At 46.8% G+C, this 27,133-nt stretch overlaps 2 protein-coding genes across 3 annotated transcripts in view; one reads left to right on the top strand and one right to left on the bottom strand.

Annotated features, from left to right (window-relative positions):
- The window catches only part of LOC141270587 (gastrula zinc finger protein XlCGF66.1-like), a 445,723-nt gene that overhangs the window by 385,241 nt on the left and 33,349 nt on the right, over positions 1 to 27,133 (top strand). The gene's annotated exons all lie outside the window — the stretch shown is intronic.
- LOC141270573 (gastrula zinc finger protein XlCGF66.1-like) lies at positions 12,237 to 27,068 on the bottom strand. 2 transcript variants are annotated; one of them, XM_073680649.1, is made up of 6 exons: positions 26,280 to 27,068; positions 25,971 to 26,150; positions 25,773 to 25,896; positions 25,592 to 25,689; positions 24,367 to 24,457; positions 12,237 to 16,677 (listed from the first exon to the last, which is right to left on the bottom strand). In XM_073680649.1, the coding sequence occupies exons 1-6, from the start codon at positions 26,355 to 26,357 to the stop codon at positions 16,052 to 16,054; spliced, it is 1,197 nt and encodes a 398-aa protein (XP_073536750.1). In that variant the 5' UTR covers positions 26,358 to 27,068; the 3' UTR covers positions 12,237 to 16,051. The 2 variants fall into 2 exon arrangements, with proteins under 2 accessions (XP_073536750.1, XP_073536751.1); XM_073680650.1 differs by having other exon boundaries at positions 12,237 to 16,674.

Genomic DNA, 27,133 nt, shown 5'->3' with positions numbered 1-27,133 from the left:
ATTGCTAAATAAAATGTACTTACAAAAAATTAAGGTTGTTAGGCTTGTAGCCTAAAAGAAGCATGTTTAGGAGGATAGTTACCCATCATGCGGAGGTCACCTTGCAGTGGATGATGGGCATACATAAATTTGCCAATTTATGTGCTAAGAACCTTCATTTATTTGTAAGATGCCAGTAGCATGGTGTAAGAGGCTTATGTCAGTGTAACACTGGTGTGATGCATTGCAGTGATGGTGCATAAAATTATGTGACACACCTCTGGTGTCAATATGAGCACTGCACCTATAGATGTCTTCATTGAGAGGTGTCGTTTATAAATGGGATCACTTAAGGGGGGGTCTATGAAAGAGTTAAGCTAGCACCAGGACTCGTTCATCCAGAGCAGACTTCCTCAGGAGAGATTTGCTGCAGGATCAGCCTAGGGTCAGCGGTGCTAATACCCAGAGTCCATGTATATGCAGTAAGTGGATAGAAGAATGGTAGCACTCACCATAGGTATGTGGGATCTGCAATCTTTATTTGGATAGACATAAAGGAGAAGTGGTGCAGGAGGAGTGCGGAGGAGAACGTTACTGGACTACGGCCATTTCACGCTTGATTGCGCTTCTATAGGTCCACTGTACATTATACGGATGTAGACCCGTAGAAGCGAAATCAAGCGTGAAACGGCCGTAGTCCAGTAATGTTCTCCCCCGCACTCCTCCTGCACCGCTGTTCCTTTATGTCTTTATCCAAATAAATATTGCAGATCCCGCATACTTATGGTGAGTGCTACCATTCTTCTATTCACATAAGGGGGATTCTGCTGTTCTGGGACCAAAGGGGGGGCTCTGTCAATGTGACATGGCACCCACAAACCATAACAGAAAAATCTGCACTGTGAAATGGCGTTCCTTCCCTTCTGAGCTATGCACTGTGCCTCAAAAGTAGTTTTCGACCACGTCTGGGGTATTGACGTATTCAGGAGAAATTGCATAATAAATTGTACTGTTTGTTTCCTCCCATTACAAACGTAGGGCCAAAGTAGCGTTTTAGTGGAAAAAATGGTAATATTTCTTTTGCTCAATTCAATGTTATACAATTCTGTGAATCGCCTGAGGGTTACAAATGCCCACTACTCCCTTAGTTGAATTCCTCTAGAGGTGTAGTTTCCAAAATGGGGTCACCTGAGGGAGTTTCTGCTGTTTTGACATGTCAGGGGCTCTTCAAATGAGACATAGCGTCCGCTACCTATTCCAGCCAAAATGGCGTCCCTTCCCTTCCGAGCCGTGCAATGCGTTAGTTTTCCACCACATAAGGGTTAACAGCTTACTCAGGAGAAATTGCACAACCAATTTTGGAGTCGATTTTCTCCTGTAACTTTTGTGAAAATAAAAAAATTGGGGCTAAAACAACATTTTTGTGAGGAAAATGAGTTTTTTTATTTTCACGGCTAATGAAGCACCTTGGGGTTCAAGGTGCTCACCACACATTGGAAAAATGAGAAATTGATGATAAACTTTTAACCCTTCTAACTTCCTAACATAAAAAAATGATGTTTCAATAATGGTGCTGATGTAAAGTATACATGTGGGAAATGTTATTTATTAACTATTTTGTGTCGCAGAACTCTTAGGTTTAATGGCATAATAATTAAAAGTTTGAAAATTGTAAAACTTTCGCCAAATTTCTGATATTTTCACAAATAAAAGCAAAAATTATCGTCCTAAATTTACCACTAACATGAAGAACAATTTGTCAAGAAAAATCAATCTCAGAATCAATGGGATCCGCTGAAGCTCCAGAGTTATTACCTCATAAAGGGATGCTGCTCAGGAAGGTGAAAAAACAGGCTCTGGCGAGAAAGGGTTAATAGGACTTAGAGGAGGAACCGGTCCAGAAAGCAGAAGATCCATCAAGTACCTGCCACATACAGTATTCTGTGATAGAACTAGGAGATGGCGTTGTGTGAGGACTTCTCTGGGCTTCGGGCCTTCATCCTTCAGCCGTCTGAATGGATCTAATGTGGATGGGAACAAGCTAAGCCGCATTCTGTCCACAGCTGTTACGTCACTGTTCACACCACACGAGACCCCAAAAGAGTCTCATTGCTGAAGGGGTTAATGCCCCCTGCACCCAGTAATGGGGAATCTCCACCTGCAGAACCGGTGGAGAAACTTCTCCGCAGTCAGTGACATTTCCGGCATTATTTGCCCCTCACTACTGGCACAATTACCCCGCGCCGCCTTTTCTACAGTTTTATGTGAGGATGTAACGTGGGATTTTCCTGCTTGGAGACAAATAGATGACACATGAGGTGATTATCACCAGTTACCGGACGTCTACTATGTGGCGGCATATGATTGTGCTATACACTTCATACCAGGAGCTAAAATGCAGAAATCTTGTATGTTTAATCCCTTCCAGGGAGGGCCGCCTTGAAAAACTATATTCAGAAGAGTCCGGCTAAGGGCTCATACCCAGATGTGTGAAAAAAAAATTCCGTATTCTGGACCGAAAAAACGGAAGAGTTCCATGCGATTTTCATGAGAGGAAAATGTGATTTTTCGCACCTAGCATAAGTATGACATCCGTATGCGTTTTTTTCCTCTGCAACTATTATTCTGCCATCATTTACAGGGCCATTTACAGTGTTCTGTGCTACAGAATGGTAATGTATCCATAAAAATCGGATGGCATACGGCTGGTCCCATTGACTTGCATTGGCGAGTCTCGTCCGATATACGCAGTATGCTGCGATTTTTTTCTCAGTCCGATTTCAGCTGAGAAAAAAAATCACAGATGAGATGTACCTCATAGATTAACATTGATCAGAGTGCAATCCGATTTATTATCGGATTGCTCTAGTCTGTTTTTCTTGCATAGGGCTCATACTCATCTGAGTGAAAAACGGATGAGTGAAATCCGATAAAAAATTGGTTTGCACTCTGATCAATGTTAATCTATGAGTCCCTGCTCATCTGCGCAAAAAATCGAAGCATGCTGCAATTTGCCACATATATCGGACAAGACTCGCCAATGCAAGTCAATGGGTGCGAGAAAAAAAAACGGATGGCACACGGACCATCCATATGGCATCCAATTTTTACGGATACTTTACTACTCTGTAGCATATAACACTGTAAATGATTATCGAATAATAGTTGCAGAGAAAGCAAAATGCATTGCATACGGATGTCATATGGATGCTAGGTGTGAAAAATTGCATTGTCCTCATGAAAATCGCATGACACTCATCCGATTTTAAGGTCGAGATATCGAAATGTTTTTTTCACGCATATGGGTATGAGCCCTAAGGGTCATATACGGCCATCCACCTCTCCAGTCACAGAGGGGTGGGTGAAGATCTTAGGCAGCGCATTCAGGATGCTCAGGACAGTGCGCAGGAAGGTTTACCTATGAACAAGCTTTATGTACTGCCCTCTTTACGTGTAGATATTCTTGATGAAGCACATGATTCCGTTTTAGCTGGGCACGCGGGTTTGTCTGCCATTAGGAGATCTCTTTCTAGGTCCTTTTGGTGGCAGAATGCTCTTAAGGATATTGGAGAGTATGTTTGGAAATGCAGAGTCTGTTCCAAGGCTAAAGCCTCTCATCAAGCTCAGTGGGTTATCTCTTCCCTAACGATGTTTCGTTGCAGCCCTGGACCCACTTGTCCATGGACTTTGTCAACGATTTGCTTAACTCTGGTGGTATTACTGTCGTGTGGGTGGTGGTGGACCATTTGAGCAAAAAGGTTCTTTTGGTCCTGCTTCAAAAGTTGCCAACTGCTAGGATCTTAGCAACTTTGTTAATTTCTCATAGATTAAATTTCATGGTGTTCCCAAAAATATAATTTTTGATTCAGGGGTTCAATTTCTGGCTAGTTTTTGCTCCAGATTGGGTAATAAGCTGCTTTTTTCTCTCAGTCTATCATACCGAGACTAATGGTCAACCAGAAGGATCAACCAGGAAATAGAGCAGTATTAGTGATGTTTTGTCTCCTCTAATCAGGAAGACGGGGTGGAATTTTTGACCCTTATCGAGTGTGCTCTAAATAACCCTTCCTCAAAGGCTACTGGGACCTTGCCTTTTTTTAGCTGCTGTAGTTTTAATCCAGAGTTTGGGAATATTTCAGGATTACAATAATCCCTGCCAGAGGAGGAGAGATTTTGTCCCCAACTAATTAAGGTCTGGAGGGAGGACAAAAGGGTCTTTTTGGTAGCTAGTGACTGGGCCAAAAGTGGTGCTAACCGCAGACGTAGGAATGCTTCTATCTTTAGGGTGGGGGATTTTGTGTGGTTGTCCTCAAAATATCTGCGCTTAAAGTTCACATCTAGAAAGTTTGCACCTAAATTTTTGAGGTCCTTATAAAATTATTACAAATTTAAATCCTATGACAGTTAAGTTGCAACTTCTTATTACCTGGAAAATCATAATTCTTTCCATTCTTCTCTTTTAAAAAAAATTGAGGGGGCCTCAAGTCATAAATGAGGTGGATTTGGAAGGGTGTCGGGAGTATGAGGTAGAGCGAGTTCTTAGTTCCAGGTGGGTCAGGCGCTGTCTGCACTATCTCGTTAAGTGGAAAGATCATGGTCCTTACAGTAGCTCCCACATTAATATGGGGGATCTTCCTGCGATCAGATAAACAGATTATTGGATGGGGCTGGGGAAAACCCAGCAGTCATGGTACACATTGGTACCAATGACAAACTTAGAGGAAGATGGAAGGTCTTTAAAAATGATCACAGGGAATTAGGAGAGAAGCTGAAGTACAGGACCTCTAAGGTAGTGTTTGCAGAAATACTGCCGATTCCATTAGCGTCACTAGAAAGTTAGCGGGAACTTAAGGAGATAAATAAGTGGCAGGATAAAGGGTTTGGGTTCATGGAGAACTGGGCCTACTTCTATCGGCTACAGGCTCTACGATAGGGACAGGCTTCACCTCAACTGGGAGGGTGCAGATGTGCTGCAGTGAAAAATGGTCAGATGGATGGAGGAGCTTTTAAACTAGGATCTGGGGGAGGGAGGGCAGTTGTGCAAATAAGGGGATAGAGTAGACAGAGAGAGAGACAGTAGGGGTCAATGAGGATTTAGGGGGCTGGGACATTCAAGGAAAGTAAGGAGGCAAGTAGGAGTAATAAATAGTTAATAGTATTAAACGTTTGCTGGCAAATGCAAGAGGTCTTGCAAATAAAATTAATGAATTAGAGACTCTAATGTCAGCCACAGATTACGATGTGGTGGGCATTACGGGAACCTGGCTGGAAAGCCATGACTGAGTGATAAACATAGAGGATTACACTACATTCAAAAGGTTAGGAAAGAAAAAAAGGTAGAGGGGTGGGTATTTTCATTAAATCCAACGTAAGACCTGTGCTAAATGACATTGGAGTGGAGCTTCGACAATGTAGAGTCAGTATGGGTAAATGTACATGGAAATGCCAATAATGTAACGCTGCTAATTGGAGTTTGCTACAAGCCTAATATAGCTGAACATGTATTGTAGACGATGAAATGCTGCAACAAAAACAAGTCATGGTGAAAGTGTTGGCTCCCTTGAAATTGTTCCAGAAAATGAAGTAATTCTCCCAGAAAATTATTGCAATTACACATATTTTGTTATACATGTTTATTTCCTTTATATGTATGGGAACAACACAAAAAAACAGATAAAAAAAGGCTAAGTGAACATAATTTTACACAAAACCACCAAAACTGGGCCGGTCAAAATTGTTGGCACCTTTTGTCAAAATTGTGGGGTGTGGGTAAACAACTTCGTTTCAAGCATTTGAAACTCGTTCAAACTCAATTGTGGCAAGTAACAGGTGTGGGCAACATGAAAATCACACCTGAAACCAGATAAAAAGTGTAACGGGTCTGGGAGGCGGAACCTCTGAGCTACTATACAAGGGGGCGGTCCTTGTAAGGGAGCGGGTGGCGACCAGGCAGGCAGTCACAGCAGATGACCGGGACAGTCTCTGGAAGAACGGGCAGGAGGTCACGGCAAGTGACCGGGGCAGTCTCTGGATGAACGGGCAGATGGTCACGGCAAGTGACCGGGGCAGTCTCTGGATGAACGGGCAGATGGTCACGGCAAGTGACCGGGGCAGTCTCTGGGTAAAGGGTTGGTACGACCTGTGGCGGCTGATGGTAGACGTGAGCTCCCAGGTGAGAGTCTCTGGATAAACGGGTGGTCACGGCATGTGACGGCGGAGCCTCCAGGAAGACCAACAGACAGGCGGCAGATGAGCGCTCCCAGGTGAGCGGGCAGAAGTCTCTGGACAGGCGGGTGGTCACAGCACGTGACGGCAGAGCCTCCAGGTAGGCTAGGAGACAGGCAGCAGATGAGCGCTCCCAGGTGAGCGGGCAGGAGTCACTGGACAGGCAGGTGGTCACAGCACGTGACGGCGGAGCCTCCAGGTAGGCTAGCAGGCAGGTAGCAGATGTGCGCCCCCAGGTGAGCGGGCAAGCTGGTCCATAGACAGACTGACAGGAGTTGGAAGGCAGACCGTCGGACCTCAGGCAAGCAGGCAGGTAGCTGATGTGCGCTCCCAGGTGAGCGGGCAAGCTGGTCCTTAGACAGACTGACAGGAGTTGTAAGGCAGACCGTCGGACCTCAGGCTAGCAGGCAGGTAGCAGAATATCAGGCAGGAATAAGACAGCAAGCTGACAGGAATCTGGCAGGTAACTGGCAACGGGACCTGAGGGCTGAAGCAGAGTAGTGAACAGTGCAACAACATTGCTCGGGCACCTCCATTTTGGAGGAGGTGCCTTATATATGGTGAAGTCCTCCGGCCATTGGCCGGGGACTCCTTAGGACGGCGCGCGCGGCCCCTTTAAGAGGGAGGGAGAGCGCGCGCGCGCGCCCTAAGCACAGTGGCCGGGAAGGAGCGCGCGCTGCCAGCAGAGCGGGAGGAGGACGCCGGGCACGGAGCAGAGAGGTGAGGGGAACAGCGTCCCTGCCTAGCAGAGGGCAGGGACGCCGGCGCTACAGTTCCCCCCCCCCTTTAGGCCCCCCCTTTTTTAGGCCAGACAGAAATTTAGCAAGGATAAGAGGGGCATGGATGTTCTCCCGGGGCTCCCACGTTCTCTCCTCAGGACCAAACCCCTTCCAATCTACTAGAAAAAAGGTCTTCCCTCTTACCCTTTTGGTGGCAAGAATGTTCTCTACCTCAAACTCGTCCTCAGCAGAAACCGGAGCAGGAGGCGTACCTGTAGACTTGGAAAAAGAGTTAAGTACCACAGGTTTGAGGAGAGATACATGGAAGGAGTTAGGGATCCGTAAGTTGGCCGGGAGTTTCAATTTATAGGCCACCGGGTTGATCTGACTGATGACCTCCAGAGGACCGATGAACCGAGGCCCTAACTTGTAAGAAGGTATCTTGAGTCAGACATATTTAGATGAGAGCCAGACTTTATCTCCAGGACGAAATTGTGGAGGATCCAGGCGTTTTTTGTCAGCGTGTCTTTTCATCCGTTCGGACGACTGAAGGAGTGCGGATCGGGTACTCTCCCAAATGGAGGAAAATTTGCTAACGAGAGATTCCGCAGCCGGGTTGTCCACAGAGGTGGAGACAGGAAAAGGAATCCGAGGATGCTGACCGAAGACTACAAAAAACGGGGATTTGGAGGAGGATTCGCTCTCGTGATTGTTATAAGAGAACTCGGCCCATGGTAGGAGATCCACCCAGTCTGAATGATGGGCATTAACGAAGTGCCGGAGGTAACTGGTCAGGTTCTGATTGTTCCGCTCCACTTGACCATTGGACTGTGGGTGGTAAGCGGAAGAGAAGTCCAGGGTGACGTCTAGCAGTTTACAAGTGGCTCTCCAGAAGCGTGAGGTGAACTGTACCCCACGATCCGACACGATGTGGAGGGGCAGGCCATGAAGACGAAAGATGTGACGAATAAAGTCTTTAGCTAGCTCGGGTGCAGACAGGAGGCCTGGCAGGGGAACGAAATGAGCCATCTTGGAGAAGCGGTCAGCGACCACCCAAATGACCGTACAACCGGCAGAGACTGGGAGGTCAGTTATAAAGTCCATTGCTATATGCTGCCAGGGGGCAGCAGGTACAGAAAGCGGAAGGAGGCAACCGGCTGGCAGATGTCTCGGAACCTTGTTGCGGGCGCAGGACACACAGGCAGAAACAAAGTCTATTACGTCCTTGTGCAGGGTAGGCCACCAGTAGTGCCGGGTAATAAGCTGGAGGGTCTTTTTCTGACCGGCATGGCCAGCCAGTTTAGACGAGTGACCCCAGTGAAGGATCTTCTCCCGATCAGGTACTGATACGAATGTCTTTCCGGGAGGGAGACGATTTAGACTCACGGGAGCCACCTGCATTACTCTGGCGGGATCGATGATGTGTTTCGGATCTTCCTCGAGATCAGACACCAGAAAGGATCGAGACAAGGCGTCCGCCTTGACGTTTTTGTCAGCCGGGCGAAAATGAAGAACAAAATCAAAGCGAGCAAAAAACAAGGACCACCGGGCTTGGCGCGGGTTAAGTCTCTGGGCATGCTGGAGGTAAGCCAAGTTCTTGTGGTCAGTGTAAATTATTACCGGGTGAAGAGCCCCCTCGAGCAGGTAACGCCACTCCTCCAATGCCAGTTTGATGGCCAATAACTCTCGGTCTCCTATGGAATAATTGCGCTCTGAGGAGGAGAAAAGTTTAGAGAAGAAGCCGCAAGTTACCATCCTCCCGGAAGATGATTTTTGAGTAAGTACCGCTCCGGCTCCAGAGGAGGAGGCGTCAACTTCCAGGAAGAACTGCTTGTTGCCGTCCGGGCGATGCAGCACCAGGGCGGAAGAGAAGGCCTGTTTTAAGGAAAGAAAGGCCTCCTCTGCTTCGGGCGGCCACTCTTTGGGATTAGTACCCTTACGGGTGAGCGCGGAAATTGGGGCAGTCCGGGAAGAGAAGTGTGGTATGAAGAGGCGGTAGTAGTTGGCGAAGCCCAGGAACCGCTGAATGGCCTTCAACCCCTCCGGTCGAGGCCATTTCTCGATGGCAGACAGTTTCTCTGGATCCATTCGTAGGCCGGTCTGAGAAATAATGTAGCCCAAAAACGGAAGCGAGGTCTGCTCAAAGAGGCACTTCTCGTATTTAGCGAAGAGGTGATTCTGCCTGAGCCTGAGCAGGACCTGACGAACGTCCCTCCGGTGAGTCTGGAGATCCGGAGAGAAGACCAAGATGTCGTCCAGGTACACCACTACGCAGGAGTAGAGAAGGTCCCGGAAGATGTCATTGACCAACTCTTGAAAGACGGCAGGAATGTTACAGAGACCAAAGGGCATTACCAGATATTCATAGTGGCCGTCCCGGGTGTTGAATGCCGTCTTCCATTCATCCCCCTGACGGATACGAACCAGGTTGTACGCCCCACGGAGGTCGTTTGGTGAAGATTCTAGCCCCCCTCAGACGATCAAATAACTCCGGAATGAGCGGAAGGGGGTACTTATTCTTCACCGTGATCTGGTTAAGGCCTCTATAGTCTATACAGGGACGGAGAGAACCGTCCTTCTTTTTGACGAAAAAGAAGCCTGCTCCCGCCAGAGAGGTAGATTTCCGGATGAATCCCCTGGCCAGATTCTCCTCAATATATTCGGACATCGACCGGGTCTCAGCAGCGGATAATGGATAAATACGCCCACGGGGAGGAGTAGTACCGGGTAACAGGTCGATAGTGCAGTCGTATGGTCTATGAGGGGGTAGTGGCTCTGCCTCCTTTTTATTAAAGACATCAGCATAAGACCAATAAGGAATCGGAAGTCCAGGTAGATTAGCTGGGGTAGGAGAAGGACGGACGGGATGGACGGGAACCAGACAGGTCTTATGGCAGTCCTGTCCCCAGCGAAGGACCTCTCCGGTCTGCCAGTCAAGCACGGGTGCATGTCTCTGGAGCCAAGGTAGACCTAGCAAGAGGGCGTGAGAGAGTCCAGGCAGAACATGAAAGGAGATACTCTCAGAATGCAGCATTCCCACCTGCAGAGTAATGGATTCGGTGATGAGTTGGATGGGGCGTGGTAAGAGACCCCCATCCACAGCAGCAACAGACAAGGGTACAGCCAGAGGTTTGGTGGGGATGCGGTATTTCTCTACCAGGGACTGCGAAATAAGATTCCCGGCTGCTCCAGAGTCAAGTTGGGCTAGTTCGAAATAACGGTTCTCCCCGCAGACGATTGAGACTGACAGCAGCAGAGATGGAGAGAATTTATTCTTGTCTAGGTCGACCTCTCTGAGCGAACCTAGACACAGGCGTTTCCCGACCTCTCCGGGCAGGCACGGATCCGGTGCTCCTTACTGCCACAGTAGAAGCAGCTCCCCACGGCACGGCGTAAGTCCTGACGAGTTTTGACCATCTTGGTCTGGTCGACCTGCATAGGCTCAGGAGAGTGTACCTGGAGAGAGACGGATGGAGTGACGGGTTTCTGAAAAGTAGGAGCTAGACGTGGAAACCTCCTCTCACGGGTGACCTCTTTGGCACGCTCCTGGAACAGTAGGTCAATCCGGGTGGCAAGAGTTATTAGGTCATCGAGAGTGGTAGGAATGTCCCGACCGGCAAGTTCATCTTTAATACGGCCTGACAGACCCTCCCAGAAGACGGATACCAGAGCGTCGTTATCCCAGGCCAGCTCCGAGGCAAGGGTACGGAACCGTATGGCATATTGGCCCACGGTGAGACCTCCCTGACGGAGGCGTAGCAGTGATGATGCGGATGAGGTCTTCCGTCCGGGTTCGTCGAAGACTTTCCGGAAAGCCGTGAGAAAGGCAGGCAAGTCGGACACCAGGGGGTCTCCTCTCTCCCATAGAGGATTTAGCCAGGCCAGGGCCTCCCCGGTGAGATGGGACATGATGAAGGCAATTTTGGCCCGGCCGGAGTTAAACTGGTGGGACAATAGTTCAAAGTGCAGGGTGCACTGATTTATGAAGCCCCGAGCCTGGGCGGAGTCGCCTCCGAAGCGAGGAGGTGCAGAAAGCCGGGGTCCGGGGTAGGATACCATGGTATTAGTGGGCAGCGGAGCTGCCGGATTGCGAGTCATGGCACTGGCGGAGGTTGCTGGCGGAGCAGTCAGAGTGTCCAGGCGAGAATTGACATTCCGCAGGTGACCCAGGATGGACTCCTGTTGGGACCTCTGATGGGACAGTTCATGACACAGGTCCGAGAGCGAGGGAGCTTGGGTGCCACCGGGTTCCATGGCCCGAGCAAACTGTAACGGGTCTGGGAGGCGGAACCTCTGAGCTACTATACAAGGGGGCGGTCCTTGTAAGGGAGCGGGTGGCGACCAGGCAGGCAGTCACAGCAGATGACCGGGACAGTCTCTGGAAGAACGGGCAGGAGGTCACGGCAAGTGACCGGGGCAGTCTCTGGATGAACGGGCAGATGGTCACGGCAAGTGACCGGGGCAGTCTCTGGATGAACGGGCAGATGGTCACGGCAAGTGACCGGGGCAGTCTCTGGGTAAAGGGTTGGTACGACCTGTGGCGGCTGATGGTAGACGTGAGCTCCCAGGTGAGCAGGCGAGAGTCTCTGGATAAACGGGTGGTCACGGCATGTGACGGCGGAGCCTCCAGGAAGACCAACAGACAGGCGGCAGATGAGCGCTCCCAGGTGAGCGGGCAGAAGTCTCTGGACAGGCAGGTGGTCACAGCACGTGACGGCAGAGCCTCCAGGTAGGCTAGGAGACAGGCAGCAGATGAGCGCTCCCAGGTGAGCGGGCAGGAGTCACTGGACAGGCAGGTGGTCACAGCACGTGACGGCGGAGCCTCCAGGTAGGCTAGCAGGCAGGTAGCAGATGTGCGCCCCCAGGTGAGCGGGCAAGCTGGTCCATAGACAGACTGACAGGAGTTGGAAGGCAGACCGTCGGACCTCAGGCAAGCAGGCAGGTAGCTGATGTGCGCTCCCAGGTGAGCGGGCAAGCTGGTCCTTAGACAGACTGACAGGAGTTGTAAGGCAGACCGTCGGACCTCAGGCTAGCAGGCAGGTAGCAGAATATCAGGCAGGAATAAGACAGCAAGCTGACAGGAATCTGGCAGGTATCTGGCAGGTAACTGGCAACGGGACCTGAGGGCTGAAGCAGAGTAGTGAACAGTGCAACAACATTGCTCGGGCACCTCCATTTTGGAGGAGGTGCCTTATATATGGTGAAGTCCTCCGGCCATTGGCCGGGGACTCCTTAGGACGGCGCGCGCGGCCCCTTTAAGAGGGAGGGAGAGCGCGCGCACCCTAAGCACAGTGGCCGGGAAGGAGCGCGCGCTGCCAGCAGAGCGGGAGGAGGACGCCGGGCACGGAGCAGAGAGGTGAGGGGAACAGCGTCCCTGCCTAGCAGAGGGCAGGGACGCCGGCGCTACAAAAAGGGAGAAGCTGATTCAATCTTTGCAATGTGTGCATGCTTGTGCCACACTAAGCATGGAGAACAGAAAGAGAAGAGAACTGTTTGAGGACTTGAGAACCATAATTGTTCTAATCTTGAAATTTTTGATATTTTTCAAGTCCATGTCCAGAGATGCGGATGTTTCTTTGTCCATGGTGCACAACATAATCAATACATTTACAACCCATGTCACTGTAGCTAATCTCCCTGGATGTGGACAGAAGGGAAAAATTGACAAAAGTGTAGTCCAGATGGTGAATAAGTAGCCCCAAAGTTCCAAAGAAATTAAAGCTGTCTTGCATGCTCAGGGTGCATCAGTGCCAGCATGAACTAACCGCTAACATTTGAATTAAATGAAACGCTATGGCAGGAGAATAAGGAGGACCCCACTGCTGACACAGAGGCATAAAAAAGCTACACTGCAGTTTGCTAAGATGCACATGAGTAAGCTAAAACCCTTCTGGTGAAGCGTCTTGTGGACAGAGGAGACCAATATAGAGCTTTTTGGTAAAGCACATCGTTCTACTGTTTAAACAGAATGAAGCATACAAAGAAAAGATCACAGTAACTACAGTGGAATATGGTGGAGGTTCAAAGATGTTTTGGAGTTGTTTTGCGGCCTCTGGCATTGGGTGCCTTCACTGTGTGCAAGGCATCATGAAATCTGAAGATTACCAAAGGATTTTGTGTGGCAATGTAGTGCCTAGTGTCAGAAAGCTGGGTTTGAGTTCTAGGTCATGGGTTGCCAGCATGGCAATGACCCCCCAACATACATCAAGAAGCACCCAGAAATGGATGGAAACAAAGTGCTGGAGAGTTGTGAAGTGACCGCCAATGAGCTTGGATCTAAATCCCATTGAACACCTGAGGAGAGATTAAAATTGCTGTTTGGAGAAAAATATTAAAATTTGAGAGTCTTCAGTAGTTGATACCTTTGGCTAACTGAAAAGATGGTAACAAATTGCAAAATTTCAAGACTACTCAGGTCTCTTCTTCAGACATAGTAAAACACAACATCTGAAGTGTCACATATTTATACACAACAGGGCACAGGAATAATGCAATAGATAAGACAAGTGTCGTGAAGCAGAACCATTAGTATGGGAGACGGAGAAGCAGTTGTGAATATTGGAACAGTTCATTGATAAGGAGTGTGAAAGTTTTATTGTCCTGTGATTGAGGTCTGGTCCATGATTGTGACGCCCCAAAACGGTCTGAGGAGCACATTCCTTAGTTGACATAAATCCATGCGACACATTAACTCCTGATCTGTGAGTGTGTCAAAGATTGTCATAAGTTTGTAATTCCAGATTTTTCTGTCTCTCTGAGATTTGAAGTTACCTTTTAATACAAGTAATTTTATTTCCATGATGCGGTGATCAGGGATAAAAAATGTTTGGCCACAGGTAGATATATTCTTTTTTCTTTTATTGTGTGGCGATGAGAATTCATCCTTGTTCTAAGTTTTTGCCTTGTCTCCCCTACATACAGACCCCCAGCTGGACATTTGGTACATATAATTAAGTACACTACATTAGATGTGATGCAGCTGAAAGTACCTGGGATCTTGTGGTTGTCTCCTGATTAGAGTTGGGAATCTTTATCTTGTCAGTGGTCATTCTAAATAGACAGGTTTTACATTTTTTCTGGCTGCAGGGAAAAGTTCCTGTAGCTGTTGGAGAGGACAGGGAGCTTCTGATAATGATGCTTCTTAGATTTGGGGACTGGCTAAATCACAGAAGTGCGGGGTCTGGAAATATAGATTGTAATCAGCATCTTTTTGTAATAATGGTTGTAATTTCCATGCAGCTCCCATTAGCATCTCCAGATTTGGATTGTAGGTGACTACTAGAGACTCCCAGATTGCTTTCTTGTTTAGTTTAGAAATGTAGGAGATGATTCCATAATATTCTGGTAGCTCTTGCAATCTGGTTTACAATTGTTCTTGTATGTGAGCCCTCGTTCAAAAAGGCCTTTCTGAGGCCACCAAGGTGTTAATTTCAGTACAGGAGTAGTTGAATGTTAAATTGATGGTGGGATGAAATTGATTAAAGTGTTCATGGAACGTCTTAAGCTGTTGCTGAGATTCTGTCCAGATGATTAAAATATCGTCAATGTAACGGTAGTAGGCAAGAGGCCTGATGGGACATGAGGACAAGAAGTCACTATAAAGCTTGGCCACAAAAAGATTTGCATACTATGGAGCCATTTTACTTCCCATTTCTGTACCAGTCTCCTGTAGATAAATGTTATCAAATTCAAATAATTGTGGGTGAGGATGAATTTTGTAAGTTTCACCACAAAGGTGAAACAATTCTCCTTTTCTGTTTTCTTTCCCTCCCAGTACCTTTTCTTTCTACCACCGTTAGGTTTCTGGGAAGTTATACTTATTCCTTTTATTTTTGGTTCTCATTAACTTGCCTTCTTTGCCCTATATGAATGTGTCTTCGTTTCTCACTCAGGGTTTTCATATCTTCACACTTTTCTTTCCCCTTGTTGACAGTGTATTGCTGCCCCCCCCCCCCTCTGATTCCTCAGGAGGTAAGAGAAACTCCTCAACTGCCTATTAGGGAGTTAGGTCGGAGGTGTTATTTTTAGTTAGCTAGAGCCTGTCTGCACAGAGACCAATTGGGTGTAGTTGCTGCATTCTTCCCTGTGTGGGTTCTCTGGTGGCTATCAAGATGCGCTTTCTGGTTAAAAGATTTCCCAAATTTTGAACATGAAAAATGCTTCTCTGCCCGACTCTCCTGAATCTCTTTTGCTCTTTATGATCCCAACTAGTCTCACCAAATACAAAAGGTCTTTAGTAAGCTACCTTATAAAGGCTGCTAAGAATATCATTCCTCGTCACTGGAAAAGTACTTCTCCACCTACTCTGGAGGAGTGGTTCTGTGAAATAGCTCTTCTACATAGGATGGAACATTTGATTGCCCGATCCCCCACTGATTGTGATAGATACTGTGAGACTTGGAGAGACTGGATTGAATTCCAGGAATCCGATGCCTACCGTTTTACATCACACTGATGTGACCCACCCTTTCCTCTGGTGCGTTTCTTCTCTGTCCGGATTGTGCTCCGCATTGGTTCGCGCCTGGCTGCACTACATATGGTTTCCATTGGATTTTAGTAATAATTGTAATACTGATGGCCTAAAATGTTCCCAGCCTTCCTTTTTCTTCCTATAACTTTATGTTTTATTGGACGTTATACTTATATTCTATGATATACTGATGCTGATATTGTCCTGGTTATTCTCATTTTTTTTTTGTATTTTTGTAATTGAAAATTATTTAACCTTTCAAGAAAAATTTAATTTTGAAAAAGGCTTCTCCCCTGTGTGACTTCTCTGATGTTTATTAAGAGTTGCTTTCCGTGTAAAATATTTCCCACATTATGAACATAAAAAAGGCTTCTCCTCTGTATGAGTTCTCTGGTGCCTAACAAGACTGTATTTCCGTTTAAAATGTTTACCACATTCTGAACATGAAAAAGGCTTCTCCCCTGTGTGAGTTCTGTGGTGTTTAACAAGATGGCCTTTCTGTTTAAAATATTTCCCACATTCTGAACATGAAAATGGCTTCTCCTCTGTATGAGTTCTCTGGTGTATAACAAGACTGTATTTCTGTTTAAAATGTTTACCACATTCTGAACATGAAAAAGGCTTCTCCTCTGTATGAGTTCTCTGGTGTATAACAAGACTATTTCTGTTTAAAATGTTTACCACATTCTGAACATGAAAAAGGCTTCTCCCCTGTGTGAATTCTCTGGTGACTAACTAAATATGATTTCTGGTAAAAACATTTCTCACATTCTGAACATGAAAATGGCTTCTCCCCTGTGTGAGTTTTCTGTTGCTTAACAACATTGGATTTTTTTGTAAAAAATTTCCCACATTCTGAACATGAAAAAGGCTTCTCCCCTGTGTGAGTTCCCTGGTGTCTAACAAGATCTGATTTCTTGTTAAAATATTTCCCACACTTGGAACAAGAAAATCTATTCTTGGCTGTGTGAATTTTTTGATGTTTAGGAAGAGCTTTTTCGAGAGGAAAACTATTTCCATATTCTAAAAATGTCTTCTTTGCTTTAGGAGCAGTTTGTTTTTTAATGCTTAATTTGTGACTATGATTTTCTTTAGTAGTTGGTAATGAATCAGAAGACAGGATCTGTTTCAAAGGATCAGATGACAGATCTTTGCTGTGAAGGGATGATGGTATATCTGGAGTAATGGCATTCACTTCAATTGTATCCTGTGGAATCTCAAGATCTTCTGATTTAAAGATTGAAGATGTCAGCAGTCCCTCTGATCTCCAGGTACAGTCATCTGCTAAGATAAAAATCTATTATTTTTCAATAAAATATCCTTGGATTTTATATTTTTTTAAATTTCTACTTAAACTGTCTATAATAATGGCAAGTTGTGTAAATATATTGAATTAATTATTCACCAAGACACTGACATTTCACAATCTAATAGAAAACCTCATAGGATGAACCAGTAGAGCGTGGTTTTCAACTGTTTGTTCATTCTGTCTCCCAAATATGGAATAAAAAGACAGCAAGTTATGTAGGCAACAATAATACCAATAAAAACTTCTACTCATCTCACAAACAACAAGCCCCACTCAGGTCCATCGTCTGTAAATGGAAAAAAAGACGATGGACCTGTTACCGGTAACAGGATTTTACAGAGCCCATGATAACACCACCTCAGAGACGGTATCCGCCCACCAAGGACAGGAAACCTGCTGAATAAAAAAGGCGGTACCTCTCCTCCGCATCAGTTTTGTTTTAGAGCATGAGAGGACCTCCAGACAGTATGTTAGTACACAACTACCACTAATAAAACATTTCTCACTATACACCCATATATAGAGAACACATAAGTGATCAAAAAAAGGGGGGGGGGTATACAAGGGTGCTGTCATGGGCTCTGTAAAATCCCGTTACCGGTAGGTAACTATGATTTTTTTCCCCTTCTCCTATGACAGCACCACCTGAGAGATTTATATAGAACAGACACCTTAGGAATGGATCACCGCTTGCAACACCTTTCTCCCAAAGGATAGATCAGCAGGTGAAGAAAGATCAAGCCGGTAATGGTTATAGAAGGTAGAAGGAGATTACCATGTTGCTGCCTTACATATGTTATCAATGGACACTTCCGCCTTCTCAGTCCAGGAGGCTGCACCAGCTCTGTGGAATGGCCCTTCAGGTTCTCTGAAACTGGCACATTACTAGGGGAATATGCTAAGCTAACGGCGTCCCTGATCCATCTAGTTATAGTTCCCCTTGTAACTTTAAGTCCCTTACTAGCTCCCTGGAAGGAGACAAATAAGGCATCACTTCTCCTCCAAGGCCTTGTTACCTCCAAATACTGAACCAAAACCAGTCTAACATCTAGAGTATGAAGCCTCTGTTCCCCTAAATCTGTTGGGTTAGGATACAATGAGGGGAGAATGATCTCCTGTGTTCTGTGGAATTTGGAGGCCACCTTCGGAAAATAGGCCGGTTCTGGTCTTAACGTAACTCCAACTACAGTGACCTGTGTAAAAGGATGATTTACTGACAGAGCTTGTAAGTCACTAACACTACGGGCTGATGTTAGCGCTATCAGTATCACTGTGTTCAGAGTGAGAGTTCTTTCTGTCACGCTTTCTAAGGGCTCAAAAAGGAGACTTAGTCAGGGCTTCCAGGACCAGGTTTAGATCCCAGGGAGGCATTCTCGGGGTAGCAATAGGTCTGGGTCTATCGCACGCCTTTTTAAACCTGATAACCCATCTATCTGCTGCCAAATTATAGTTATATAAAGCTCCTAGCGCTAATACTTGCACCTAAAGGGTACTGATGGCCAACTCCATATCTAAGACCCTTTGAAGAAATTCCAGAATAGCTTTAATAGGAATTTTAACCTTAGCTGACTGCGCTGAAATACATAGGAATTTTGCCCATGTCCTACCATAGATCTTAGTCGTCACAGGCTTCCTGCTTTTGAACAGAGTAGTGAATAGACCTGGGGAAAACCCTTCCTGGATTAGTAACGACCTTTCAAACTCCAGGCCATCAAATGCCCGACCTCTGAACATGGAAGACTGGGCCTTGCTTGAGGAGATCTGGAGCATCTGGAAGGACCCATGGATCTGACTGGGACATCCTCTTTATCCAGGTGAACCAGGGTCTCTTGGGCCAGAATGGGGCGATTAGTATGACCCTTGCCTGTACCTCTCGAATCTTCCTCAAAATCGTTGGCATTAACATTAGCGGGGGGAAGGCATAGGCTAGGCCAAAGCTCCAGGGTATTTGTAATGCATCTACTGCATAGGGTCTTTCTTTTGGATTTAAGGAGCAGAAGATCCTTGTTTTTCTGTTTTTCTATTTCAGGTTGACCCCAGCAAGCCACAATTTGCTGTAATACGGTGGGATTCAGCTCCCATTCGGCCTGCTTCAGTATATTCTGACTCAGAAAATCTGATCTTCAGTTTCCTTTGCCTCTTATATGCAGAACCGAGAGCATAAATTGATGTTGTTCTGCAAACTGTAGAATCTGCTCTTTCACTAACAGGAGAGGTCGGGATCTCGTGCCCCCCTGATGATTGACATAGTCGACTGTTGTCCTGTTGTCTGACATTATTCGGATGTGTTGTCCCTGTAGTCGGGAACTGAACTTCATCACTTCATTCTTTACCGTCGACAGCTCCTTCATGTTTTGAGGAGAAGGCTTTCTCGCTGTCCGACCAGACTCCTTGTATTACACGATCTCCCAGATGTGCTCCCAGCCATCTGAGCTTGAGTCCGCTGTAATTATGTCCCTGACCTGATACGACCAAGGAACTCGCTGTGACAGGTTCTCCCGATCCAGCCACCATGCGAATGAGCTGATGGCTGTATTGGAAAGTGTCATCTTCCTGTCCAAGTGTCCCCTGAGTTGTTTCTCCGCTGCTAGGATATCGTGCTGCAGATATCGGGAGTGTATCGGAGCCCACTGGACTGCTGGGATACATGATGTCATTGTACCTAAAAGAGACATTGCTTTCCTTAGGGTCATGGATGGATTCCTGACTACTCCTGAGGCTAGGGACGCAATTCTGTTTTTCTTGTCTTCTGGTAGCAGACAAGTCTATCCCTCTGAGTCCAAGATAAGCCCTAAAAAAGACGGAACCTTCCGAGGCTGCAGGCTTGACTTCTCTAGATTCAGTATCCATCCAGGATTGATCAGGCTGGCTCTGACTCTTATCAAGAGAGCATTGAAAACTCGCATTGACCTGCCTACTACCAGGAAGTCGTCCAGGTAAGGGACAACTAGAGTATCTTGTTCTCTCAAATGCGCCATGACCTCCAGAATGATCTTCGTAAAGATTCTTGGAGCAATGGAGAGGCCGAAGGGCAGAGCTGTGAACTGAAATTGCCTCACACGATTGATGATATACACAGCTACTCTCAGATACTGCTGGTATCCTGTATGGATTGGGACGTGGTAATAGGCGTCCTTCAGGTCAAGGACACTCGTATAACAACCCGGGAACAACACCTTTATGGCTGATATTATAGATTCCATCTTGAAGGGTCTGAAGATTAGAAAGTTGTTTAGGCCCTTCAAGTTGATTATGGTTCTAAAGGAGCCTTCCGGCTTCTTTATCAGAAACAGGGGCGAATAGAATCCTTTCCCCTGCTTGCTTATTAGTCTCTCTCAGAACCTACGTTTAATACCTCTTGCTCCAGGGCTGTTTGCTCTCTGGGCCTCCTGGGAGACGAAATCCTGAAGGTCTGCAGGGGAATGGATCTGAATTCCAGTCTCAGTCCTGTCTTTATAATCTTTAATATCCAGGCACTGGATGTAATTTTTTCCCAGGTAGGCAGGAAGTGGGACAGTCTTCCTCCTACCTGGGGAGGCCCATCACTTAGGGTTTTTTCTGTTCTCAGAGGAAGGACCTCCGAACATGAAGCCTCCACTCCTTGTCCTTCCATCTGCCCTGGTCTCTGGAAATTTTACCTATGCTATACTTCCTGTTACAAAAGGAAGTCTTGTACTGAGGCATCAACACACTGGAAAATCTGTGTTTCTTATCTGCGGCTTTATCCAGTATGTCATCCAGAGCTTTGCCAAAAAGAAACTTCCCTTCACACGGGATTGAACACAGTTTCATCTTAGACTGTACATCACCTGACCAGCTCTTGAGCCACAGAGCTCTGCGAGCTGCGTTGGATAAATTCGCTGATCTGGCGGCCAGCCTTACTGAATCTGCCGATGCGTGTGCGAGGAAGGCAGCCGCCCCCTGCATTGGCGGAATACTGGCCAGGATTTTTTCCCTTGGAATGTCCCCTTTAATCTGGTCTTCTAGATGCTGAAACCAGACCATCATTGACCTGGCTGTGCAAGTGGCTGCGACTGCCAGTTTCAATGCTCCCGCTGGTCACTCCCAGGTTCGTTTTAATAAGGTTTCCACTTTTTTATCAAAAGGATCCTTGAAAGCTCCTAAATCCTCAGACGGCAGGGTGGATTTTTTTTAGAGAATTTTGATACGGTCACGTCAATTTTTGGAGTTTTATCTCACCTGGTTGATTCTTCTTCCTCAAACGGGTATCTTCTCTTTGAAGGTGATGGTAACTGCCCTCTCCTATCAGGTCTTTTCCATTCCCTGTCGATGAACGATCCTCTCATTGACGGGGAATGTGCGCCTCTTCTTCTGATCCAGACCCCCAAACATGATGTCCTGAACAGTCCTAGGGGTCTTGGTATTGGCTATGCCCTATGTTCTGATGGCTTTAATCAGCTTATCTGTGTTTTGCACTGGAAAACAGGGCCTAGCTCCTGTATCGCTATCTGAGTAAGATGATGATGAGGATGACGAGTAGGTAGAAGAGGAAATAGACTTCCCCTTGCCCTGGAATACTACAGATTCTTCTGAGTCTGATGTATGACGTCTCAGCTTCCTACTCTTTTTACGTGTAGCCAACGTCTTGAGGGAGTCCCTAACCTCCGTCTGGATTAAAGATTTTAAATCCATAGCAAAATTAGGTGTTTCCTCTGATATGGTTTCTTGGATACAATTCGGGCTAAGCTTTTAAGTATAAGTGCTGGGAAAATTAACCCCGCACAGCGCACGCTCCTTGTTATTCCTCTTGGCACTTCACTTTTTGCGTTTTCCCTAGTAGAAAAAATACATAAAAAAAGGGACCCATCTACTATGGTGAACTTTCACGTAGATCACTCACTACTCTGCCGTTCAGGGAACCGGAGATTGAGGCTGGATCAATTCATATGATCGTTCCCGGCTGGAGGTGGTGGACTCGCGACCTGCCCTACTCCTCGGGGTGGTCTTGCTGCCGCTTGTCCGACTGCCATTGCTGCGGCCCTGATGATGGAGCAGCTGTTGCTGCTGAGGCAGCTTTGGTGGCTTCTGCTGCTGCTGCTCTGGTGACTGCGGCTCTTGCCGCAGGGCGCGTCACTCCCTGACACGCGCCCTGCGTGTGCGCAGCTCCATGGCCCAGCATTCCAGCGCACAAAGTCAGCAGGGTGCGCCGGAAACTGACATGCACCCTGCACGTGTGTAGTCCTGGTCCCGGCATGCTACGTCAGCAAGTTAGCCACGGGGTGCATAATACCACTGTACTCCCGCGTGTATCCTTGGTGGGAGGATACCCTCTCTCAGGTGGTGCTGTCATGGAAGAAGGGAAAAAACAGAGGTTTCCATAAAGGCTCTTGAAAAGCAACATGGCTTCCATAACCCAATCCAGCAATATCTGATTTCCCAAAGTTAAATCTCCCCCTTGCTTCTGAGCCTTGCAGTGTGCCCAAACCACATTTAGCATCCATTTATTTGGCATTACTTTATTGAGAAGAACCCACTTAATTTACGTCGTGTGTGTATCCTGGAGCACAATCTGGGCACTATGTGTTGGGCAATAAAACGGTATATTTGTAATTTTCACTCTCCAACATCCACTGCATGCTAATTTCCGGAAAGTGCCGGTAGAATCAAAATAGTCACTACTCCTATAGATTATTTCACTGAGGGTTAAAAATTACACAATGGAGCAATGGAGTCACTTTATGTGGATTTCACCGTGCTGCCCTGCTTAGGGCAGCACGATAGCTCAGTGGTTCATAGTGCAGCCTTTAGGCACTGGGGTTCTGGGCTCAAATCCCACCAAGGACAACATCTGCAAGGAGTTTGTATGTTCTCCCCGTGTTTCTCTGGTTTCCTCCCACACTTCAAAAGACATACTACTGATAGGGAAATTAGATTGTGAGCCCCAATGGGGACAGCGGTGATAATGTATGTAAAGTGCTGAGGAATATGTTGCTGCTATATATATATATATAAGAAAATAAAGATTATTACTGCTCTGGTTTTCTGCAATTTGGTCACATTAGGGCTTCTGTAAATGGTGGGTCCCATCTCCTCTGGGATCTGCTCCTGCAATGTCTGCTTCTCTCACCAGGAGCCGTCTTAATCATTCTGCAGGAGACGTCAGAACCAGAAGCTACTGGGAGGTGCTGGCTCTGTCAAGCCACTAAGATTAGGGTTGCTGGTACCTGTAGTACTATCCAGTCTGGCAGTATGGGTGTGTGTGCTGTCCAGCTGGAGTAATCTGCTCCCTGCTTCAGCCATTTGGAAAGCACCGCACCCTACTAAAGCTGGAAGCATATTACCGGAAGCTGCCAGATACAGCCTTGTTCTCCTCTGGTTCAGTCCTCTGTGCTCAGCTCCCGGCTTGTGTATTTGTTTCCTGTTGTGACCCCGGCCCGTTTACGGACTACTCTTGTGTCTTCTGATTTTGTATTTTCTCTGCCCTCCTGGTTCTGACCCGACTACCTGACTATTCTTCTTGCCATCTCACACCACGGAACTGCAGGTAACACCGTGGCCCAAGCCTAGCTGCCAAGTGACCACGATACATTGTGTCTGCAAACTAATCCACCAAGATCTGCATTCAAATATCTAAATGGCGCTCCTTTCCTTCTTAACCTGCCTTGTGCCCAGACAATAGTGTACAGCTGTATATAGGGTATTGTCGGATTAAAGAGAAGATGGAAAATAATTTGTAAGGTCCATTTGTTTCCTATTAAGTTTGGAATTCTTCACAAAGGATATCCCCGCATAAAGTGACACACATCAGATCTGAAAAAATGGGCCCTGATTAGGAACACAAAATTGGCAGCAGGAAGAGGTTAAATCAGAGTATGTTGAGTACTGACTATTGTAGTCAAAAACTGACTATAGACAATAACACATCTACTGAAATTATAAAACTCAGCAGTCTTCATCAGTAAGAAGTGAGTAATGGAGAAACCTCTCTGGGGTAATTAGAGTATGGGGCTCGGTGGCTCTTGGCAATCTAAACTATCGTAAGGGCCAATATTTTCTGTCAGATGAGTGCCAAGAAGAAACATTAGTTTCAAAAGATATTGAAACGTCAGGATAAAGGGAAACTCTGTTGTTATTGTACAGAAATTCACACTTGGCCTCACTGCACATTTAATATTTTCAATCATAAAAGTGGTTTGGTCATAAAGACTGGACCTGGTCTTGTAGGGACCATATGAGGACATTCAGCAGCACAGAAGGGAGAGGAGGTAGATTCATCCAATAAGATATCAGGGATCTAGGAAGCCAATAGCATCATTACTCTCCACTTTCTCTTACAAGCCCATCATAATATTTTTCTTCAAGTGATTTTCTCACTTGTCAGCACATTCTTCATACGCGGTCATCTGGCTTTGTAGTTAATAATAATAATCTTTTTATTTATTTTATTTTTTGTAGTTTACAGATCTGGGCAGGTAACGGTCAGCATCTCCTAATCCCGGGGGTAGGTGGATTGTCGAGGTTGTAAGTTCTATAGAAAAGGGCTTTCAATGTCCAAAATGATTTGAACAGTTTTGGGTGGAGGAGAATGTTGTGGTCTAGAGGCAAAATGGTGATCACACGATTGTGATAGGGCCGGACTACACCACCGATAAAGCAGCCACAGCCGGTGACTGAGAAGAATCTGTGACTTCTCTGCATTTCACCTGGGTAGTCATATGTATGAATCTCCTCTTTACACCGTTCATCACCCCTCACATATGTCTCTGTAGTACTAATATGGGTCAGATCTTCACCCTGAAACAAATATTATAAAAGTCACAGACAGATGGAGAAGTCACATCTATGATCAGCTCTAATCCTGCCATCTCCACCGTTCTCATTACACTAGTCTATAAAATAACGCTGCAAGCGTCCCTCTGTCTGAAGCCTCGATAGACTGCACATGCGTGACGCGCAGTCTGGCTCCAGACAGAAGCAGGCATCCAGCCGCTACAGGTAAGAGGAGGTGTATGGCACCGGAGATGGCGGGATGCGTAGACACTGAACACATACGATATCCGGCGCCATACTTGCATATTTACCTGACCGGGAAGAGCGTTGTGTGACGCCTCTCTTCGCCGGAGACTGGGGTAGGAGTGAGGCGTCGGATCGGCGCATGCGCATAGCGCTATTCTGCACCATTTTACTGAAGACACATTTACAGTGTGTCTTCAGCAAAATGGCGCCGGACAGCGCGGTGCTCCGGCGCCGCACTCCTCCCCCGGCAGAACAGGACGCAGCAGCGCTGGAGCACAGAGAAGAAAGGTGAGTATAACTGTTTATTTTTTTATATGTGTATACAGTGTGAAAGGGATGAGGGGGCCACACATACCAGGATTGGGGGGTGAGGGGACCATGTATACCAGGATTGGGGTGTAAGGGGTACCACACATACCAGGATTGGGGGGGTGAGGGGACCATGCATACCAGGATTGGAGATGAGGGGTACCACACATACCATGATTAGGGATGAGGGGCGCTATGCATACCAGGATGTGGGTGAGGGGCCAATGCATACCAGGATGAGGGATGAGGGATTGGGTACCACACATACCAGGATTGGGGATGAGGGGTGCCACGCATACCAGGATTGGTGGTGAGGGGAGCCACGTATACCAGGATTGGGGATGAGGGGTGTCATGCATACCAGGATTGGGGGTGAGGGGTGCCATGCATACCAGGATAGGATGGTGGGGACAGGATGGGGGCAGCACATACCAGCATGGGAGACCATATACCAATAAAAATGCTCACCACCCGGGCGTAGAACGGGTTCAATAGCTAGTATAAAACATATAATACTGGTGGATAAAACAAGACTGAGCACAAGACCTTCACAGCCATCTACACATCATAGGGGAGATCTCATGACATCTTCTCTCCATCTACCTGATGATCCTGAGGAACATTGGGGTCTTCTTGTTTACAGTCCTGTGGAAGAAGAGGATGTGGACATCTCTCTGGTGTTGTCCTCTTACTGGATAGATCTGGAGGAAACACATACAGGGACTGAATTCATGTTTTACATACAGATAATCATAGGCCGTGTGTATATAGTCCTGTCTATTACCTGGTGATGTGAGGGGCTGGGGAACCTCCATCATGATGTCCTTGTACAGATCTTTGTGTCCTTCTAAATACTCCCATTCCTCCATGGAGAAATAGACAGCGACATCCTGACACCTTATAGGAACCTGACACATACAATGATACAGTCATCCCCCCGATCCTTTCATAGCTTTACTCTATAATGTCCCAGCAGTGTCACCTCTCCAGTCAGCAGCTCAATCATCTTGTAGATGAGTTCTAGGATCTTCTGGTCATTGATGTCCTCATGTATCAGGGGGTGAGGTGGAGGCCCTGTGATTGGGCTCAGGGGTCTTCCCCATCCCTCAGACACAGGGTCCTGACAGCGCTCACTAGAGGTCTTCTTCACTACTGTGTAATCCTGGATATGGAGAGACACATTAATAAATCTCCCTCCAGACATTTCCAGAGTCCTCACCTCTCCAGTTCTGTCCATCTGTTATTCCCATAGATAAGAATGATGTAATGTGACGTCATCAGAATCTCTCACCTCTCCAGTAAGCCAGAAGAGGATCTCTAGGGTGAGGTGTAATACCCCCTCCACCATCTTGTCTCTGTCCATATCCATCCTTGATGGGAAAATCAGAATAATTCTCTTATATAGAAGATATTCACTGAGAGGATCCGATATTGTAGGGACCTGAATGAGAAGCTGAGCAGATGTAACGTCATAAAAATCCTGTGTAATAATACAATTGCTGGAGATAATAAGGGGAAATGTGGTGGGCCACTGGGGAGGCCCCAGATGTTGCAGAAGGGCCAGCTGGGGTATGTAGTCTCAAAGGCAGCAGATAATGATGTCACAGTAGTTGAAGTGGGTCGCTGGACCCCTAAACACTTCCCTAGTGTCCACAACAATTGTCAAAAGCAGGAGGTGGCACTTGTGGATGGGATAGGACCCACAGGGGGCACTCTTGTAGTTGTGGTGTCTGGGTGCAAGTTTGGAGTGCCCGTGATGTTTGTGCAATCACACGCAGCCAGACACGCAGGTGAACTTGTAAACATAACAATTTTACTGAAGGAGGTAACGGGGTACAGTCTCTCTTGAAGGCAAAGTTTACAGTATTTTGTGCATATGAAAGTAATGGTTCTCTCCTCATGAGACAAGCGAGGTTATGGCCTCTCAGGGCGGCTGGAGCAGAGTCCTCTTCACTTGCTAGTAGAGGAAATGCTATGCGCAGTCTAAGAAATATTACACTGATGGAGGGACCTTCACAGATTGGCTCTCCGTGGAAACACACTAAAGTCTGGGTGTGCTCACAGTTTTTAGCCCACCGTTCCCTTTCGCAGGGGTAGGTTTAAACAAAGTCGATGGTGTGGCAGCCACGTGGATCTGGTCCGGCT

The sequence above is a fragment of the Phyllobates terribilis genome, unplaced genomic scaffold (assembly GCF_046119375.1).
Source record: "Phyllobates terribilis strain yellow unplaced genomic scaffold, ASM4611937v1 Scaffold_5__5_contigs__length_657084704, whole genome shotgun sequence".
Taxonomy (NCBI): domain Eukaryota; kingdom Metazoa; phylum Chordata; class Amphibia; order Anura; family Dendrobatidae; genus Phyllobates; species Phyllobates terribilis.
This window is presented reverse-complemented; position numbering and strand designations above follow the sequence as displayed.